At 50.1% G+C, this 6,000-nt stretch overlaps 1 protein-coding gene across 1 annotated transcript in view; it reads left to right on the top strand.

Annotated features, from left to right (window-relative positions):
- The first annotated feature begins 1,432 nt into the window (after positions 1 to 1,432).
- Positions 1,433 to 6,000, top strand: part of CNGB1 (cyclic nucleotide gated channel subunit beta 1) — a 70,202-nt gene continuing 65,634 nt past the window's right edge. Inside the window, 2 exon segments of the mRNA XM_059903677.1 lie at positions 1,433 to 1,512; positions 3,620 to 3,780. Of these exon segments, the coding sequence (XP_059759660.1) occupies positions 3,628 to 3,780 (153 nt within the window). The 5' untranslated portion in view covers positions 1,433 to 1,512; positions 3,620 to 3,627.

The raw sequence follows: 6,000 nt of genomic DNA, 5'->3' as shown, positions 1-6,000 counted from the left end.
CTTGCACACCCAGGGTGAGCAGTAGAGCTCACTGTGCTCTCTGGCTGGAGGTGCCATGGGGGAGGAGTGCTGATCCCCAGCAGCCTGGCGTATTGACAGAGCACGGCAGAAAGAACATTCTCTCACACCCGTTGCCTTGGGGGTGGGTGCATATCAGAGGTTCTGCACAGGAAGGAGAGGACAGGGGTCGTCCAGTCACAAACTGGTTTGTTCCACCGCTACCTCCTGACTAGTGCCTTGCTTCCACACCTGCCCACTACAAAACAGCTGCACAGATGGCGTCCGGCCCCTGTTCTAAACCATCATGGGCTTCCATGGGCCATCAGCTAAAACCCAATCTTCCGACCGTGACTTACAGGCCCTACCTGATCTGTCCTGGACCTCATCTCCCACCACTCTCCCTTACACCCACTAAGCCCCTGGCGCCCTCTCTGTTCCTCAGGTGCATCTAAGCTCATTCCAGCCTCAGGACCTTTATTCACCCTTGCCTGGAACACCATTCACTCAGATCTTATGTCTCAGCTCAAATATGTCCCTCTTCATAGAGGCACCTATGCCCACTCCCACTCCCCACCACCTCACACATGTCTGCCCTGTGTGTTTCTTTCATGGTACTCAACATATCTGCAATATTTTTAAGGTCATCGTTAATCTTTTTTACTTCTGAATCTTCCATTGGAATGTAAGGTCCGTGAGGGCAGGTCCTATTTCTGTCTTTCTCAATGTGCCAAGGCTGGCAAGCTGCCTGGCACGTAGGCAAGGTCGAGAAATGTTGTAGGTGATCAAGTCAAGTTCCCTGCCCCTTTGCTAAACAGCCCACTGCCCTGCCCCCCACCAGGTCCTGTCACCTCACTGACCCCTTTGTGCTGGGCCTCTGTCGCTCTCCCCCTCTCCCCTGAGATCGCCATCCCCCTCTAGGGTTCGACCTCAGTTCAGGAGGCCGGCTTGGATGCAGTCATCTATCCGTCCTTGGATCCTCCCTAAAGGCCCAGCCCTTCTGGTGGATCCCAAGGCAGTGGGTGCTGAGGCCCTGCCCAAGCTGCAGAAGATTCTGAGACAGAGGGACTCTGCTTGAGTCCCTGCATTGGGGCTGGAGAGCTGGAATGTGCCTCCTGCCACTGCTGACTGAGAGTTGACAGGCCCCTGCTACCTTGAGGAGTCTCCCAGAATCACCTGGGGACTCCAAGCTCTTATCCTCCCACCAGCCGCTCTGTGGGTTGGCCAGGGTATGCAGGGAACCAGGTCCCCTGGCAGCTCCTGGTGCCCCAGACCAGGGCCATGTAGGGCTCCTTCCCCGGGGCCGACTCCTGGTGGCCCCTGAGGTTTGCTGCCGGCTCCCTCCGCATCAATCTCTTCTCTTCCACTGCCACCTCCCCACCCTCTTTAGCACCTCCTAATCCTTTGCATACGGGCCGGGCCGGCTGCTGCCAATTAATCCCCTCTGTGTCTGAGAGGCCAGCTGAGAGAGGCAGGAAGAAGGCAATTCCTGGCTGGTGGACGGCATCTGAGCAGGTAACTCAGGGTGAGGTGGCGGCTCGGTGGGACCCCTGATTAGACTCCCTCCATGCTCTCCTCCCATCAAGCCATTTAGACATGGAGAACCCGGCAAGGCTGGAAACCTGAGGCTTCTGTCTTCCCCTGTGAGGCTCAAACCTTAGAGAATATCCAAGGCAGCTTGTGAAATACGGATTCCAGATCCTGCAGAGGGTTTAGAGGGGCCTAGGAATCTGTATCTTCCACAGCTCCCCGGAAGACTCTGAAAGGCTGGTGGTCCAAGCACTGCTGTTTTTCCGGGTACCACTCCCAGGCCCCCCTTCCCGCCTGCACCTCCCTCACCAACGTGGAATCAGCAGCAACAGGGCAAAAAGATGGGAGGGGCCTGCACGTGTTTCTGTGCAGGAGGAAATGGCTGGATCTGGGGGAAGAAGGGAAACCGGGAGTGGGGAAGGCTTCCCTAGTCATTTCCAGAAGGTTCAGAAGCACAAGCCAGCATTGCTGCCTGCTGGGAAATGGCTTGCAGGACTGGTCTGCAGAAGCAGCCGATCCTGGGCAAACGTCAGTACCTCCGGGGTAGATGTGGGACACCTGGAGCCAGGCAGACCTGAGCGTAAACTCAGCTGGGCCACTTACTGGCTGTGTCACTTTGGGCAAGTCTGCTGACCTCTCTGTACCTCCATTTCCTTGGCTATAAAGTGGTGATGAAAATGCTTATTTACTGAGGTTGAGTGGGAGGAGGTGAGGGTGAGGTGATCATGGCTTATGGGGCTGCCTGGGCTGGCTGGGGTCAGTGGAATCTGCCATCCTAAACATGCAATCTTGGGCTCTACCAACCTTGGAAATCAGTGTTTTTACCCCCATACCCAACAAGGAAATGGAAGACCAGAGGTGTCATGTCTGGCCCAAGTCACATTTTTGGCGGCTGAGCCAGGGATCTGACCCCGCACTCAGAGCTGTGTCCTTCAGCACAGCTTCACTTAGGAGAAGCTGGGCTGCTGAGGCCAGAGCAGGGACAGAAGTCAGGGCTGTGAGTAGTAGGGCAGGCAGCATGGCCGGGGCTGCGGGGAGATGGCCACTGGGGCAGGGGTCCTGGGCCCTGTGCCTGCCCTTTGCAGCCTGTGGCCAGGGTCCCTGGCAGACGAGGGACAGAGAATACCTTGGCTGCCCATGGCTGGGGGGAGGGAGGATACACCATGCTGGGCATGGCCTCGGAAGGGCCCTTCAAGGCTGGGAGTTTGCATATATTGACCTGTGTGGCGCCCACTGGGCCAGGCCATCCTGCAGGGATTTAGTCATAAGGGCAGGGCTGCCCATTCCCTGAAAGTAAATGATGCCAGAAACCGAGCCCGTGTAAGGTAGGGCTGAACTATTGCAGTAAACCATGAAAAAAGGGGCTTGTTATTTTATCTTAAAAATGTTTAAATCATGAAAATAGGTTGATTTTTATCTTATATTAAACAAAAAATATTTTCCATTCATATGCTGCTCATAATGAATTTTTAAAAATTTATAATGGGATTATGCTGAACATGATAGTCTATCATTAGCATTTTGGCTTAACATCCAATAATAGTCACAGCCAACATCTATTAAGCTCTCAGTGTGTGCCAGTCACTGTTCTTATCAGTTTATTTTATCCTCACAATAACCTCCACAAGATAGCTACTGTTAACATCCCCATTTTACAGACAAGCAAACTGAGCATTTAACTGATTTGCTCATGACTGGAGTCCAAAGCGTGTAGATCTTTCCATGTTAGTTCAAATTGACCTACTTAAAAAAATGGCTCCATAATATTCCATTATTGGATATATTATAATTTATTTAATCTGTGCCCCTCTTACAGAAGACCAATTAGGTACTTCCCAGTAACCGGTCTCCTACTGATGGATATTTGGATGTTTTTCATCTTTGCTCTAACACTGTTGTGACCGACCTCTTTACACACATATGTTTGTGGGCTTGAGTATTTCTATCAGGAAAATACCTGGAGGTATAACTGCAAAAATATTTTTAAAGATGATGAAGGAAAAGGGAAATATATAACTCACAAAAGGAGCCCATGAATGGTGGGAGCAACTGTGAGCATTCTGGAGAGGCCTAAGGACTCGGTCCCCTACAGGTGTCAGGATGCTGGGCTGGGTCCAGAGGGTGCTGCCTCAGCCCCCAGGGACACCAGTGAAGACCAAGAGAGAGGAGGAGGAGGGGGCAGAACCAGAGCCAGAGTTGGAGCCGGAGCCTGAAACAGCCCCTGAGGAGACTGAGCTAGAGGAAGAGTCCCTGGTAAGAACTGAATGGTGAGGAAGGGCACATTGGCCTCACTGCTCGGAAAATCCCCAGCTCAGGTCAGCTGCCCCCAGCGACCTTCCACAACAGAGAAAATTGGAGCCAGAAGGAAACGTGGCGGTCACCTGGTTCTGTAAACAGCCAGATAGTAAATATTTCAGGCTTTGTAGGTCATGCCATCTCTGTTAATTACTCAACTCTGCCACTGTAGTGTGAAAACAGCCATAGACAATACGTAAATGAATGAGCGTAGCTGGTTGTGTTCCAATAAAACTTTATTTACAAAAACAAGCAATCGGCTGGATTTGGCCCACTGCCCATTGTTTACCAACCTCTAGAGCTACTCAAAGTAGCCAATCCATGAACTGTTTGTTACCAGTCCAGGAGGCGATCAGAAGCTTGCCAGATGTAAATTTACTATATAAGTAAGCACACTGCTTAGTTCAGTTGTATTTGTTTTGCAGTAAGACTTTCTCCATGAGGGAAGCCGTGTGTTGCTATACAATCTGCTGCAAACTGCTTAATCACTGTGGACCAGTAACAGTTTGCAGACTGACACTGGTTCCTGGACCACATTTTGAGCAGCACTGCTCTAGAACTTTCAGTCAAGCACATCAAACTTGCCAGTTCTGTATCCCATTCATTCGGGAACCTGATGACAACCAATTTAGAAACTCAGACAGATTTGATTTTGCTTCTAATTGATGCCAGGCCTGTATGCGGTGCCTGGAGCACAGTGATGAATAAAGCATTGCTCCTGGGGGTCAGCAGACGAGAACCCAACCAGGTTATTCTTCTAGGAGACAGAGGTGATGAGGGAAGGTGGGGAGCTTCAACAGCATCCTCAGCTTACCCTTCTGGGAGGACCAAAGAAGTGTATCAGACTGGAAACTCTGGGAGCTCAGAGGAGAGAGTCATCTTAATTTTGGAGATTGGAAGCTGGTGGAGGAGTGCTTCCTAGCCACAGTGGGCTGGGCCAAATCATAACTGGAGGAGATGAAGAGGTGGGGGCTTCCTGGCAGAGGAAAGGCTATTACTGGGTAATGCAGGGTGTGTTTAGGAAACAGTGAGCTATCCAGGTATACGGTTGCTGTGCATATGTGTTTGCATGTGCACACAGGTGTATGTACATACATGTGTGCCTCGTGTTCTTAGTGGTATGTTTGTGTATGCATGTGTATTAGCAAACTGTGTGCCCACAAACACATGCATGCTGATTCACAGGTGTGTGTGCACACATACATGTACGCACATATATGTGTATGTGCACATGCATTCGTGTGCCTGTAGTTCCACGTGCATGTGGGGCATGCTAGTGTGTATAAGTGTGTGTTTCTGAGCCTGTGAATCTATTCATGTGTGTGTGCATGTATGCTCATTTTTGTATCTGTGCTTGTATGTTTGTATGGATGGACATATTGGTATGTGCCTGCATGTTTGTATATACACATATTTTGTGCACCTGTGCATGTATGCACATCTATGTGTGTATTTGTGTGTTAATACACGTATGAAATAATGTGTTCATGAGTGCATGTTTGTGTGTCAGTGCAGGTACGCATGTGTATGTGTGTATATGCCTGTTTATGTGACTGAACATATATATGTACGTGTGTACACACAGATATCTGTGTCTGTGTATATATGCAAATGTATTGTGTGCATATGCATGTTTGTATGTCTGTGTCTGTACACTTGCAGATATTTGCACGTGTGTGCATCTGCATGCATGTACATGTGTATATGCACAAGTGGGCATGTGCCTATATGCACATGTGTGTGTGTTGGGGCATGCATGCACATGCAAATGTATATGCACATGTGCTTTGTGTCTTGCATGTGCACATCTATGTGTGAGCAGATGGACTTATTTTTGTGTCAGCTCATGTGTGTATGCATGTGTGTATACACACGTGTCTGTGTGTCACTTTCTGTATACACATGTGCTTGTGTGTGTCTGTGTATGTGTGTAAAGTATATGAGAGTGAGTGTATTAGTGTATGTGTGCACACATGTTAGTGTGTCTGTATGCACGTGCATGCTTGTCTGTACCTGCACACATGCGCACACAGCAGCAGAGGTGCAGCTGCAGAGGCAGATGAGAGGCAGAGGGCAGAAGCTGAAGGCCGCCCAGCTACTAGGGGGGAAATGGAAGGTTTGGCGCAGAATGAGAGGGAGCGGCTGGCTGGGGGCTGGCCGAGGGGTGGGCTCTTACCG

Source organism: Balaenoptera ricei, chromosome 19, assembly GCF_028023285.1.
Source record: "Balaenoptera ricei isolate mBalRic1 chromosome 19, mBalRic1.hap2, whole genome shotgun sequence".
In the NCBI taxonomy this organism is placed as follows: Eukaryota; Metazoa; Chordata; class Mammalia; order Artiodactyla; family Balaenopteridae; genus Balaenoptera; species Balaenoptera ricei.
The sequence above is the reverse complement of the archived record's forward strand: the minus strand, read 5'-3'. Positions and strand labels throughout refer to the sequence as shown.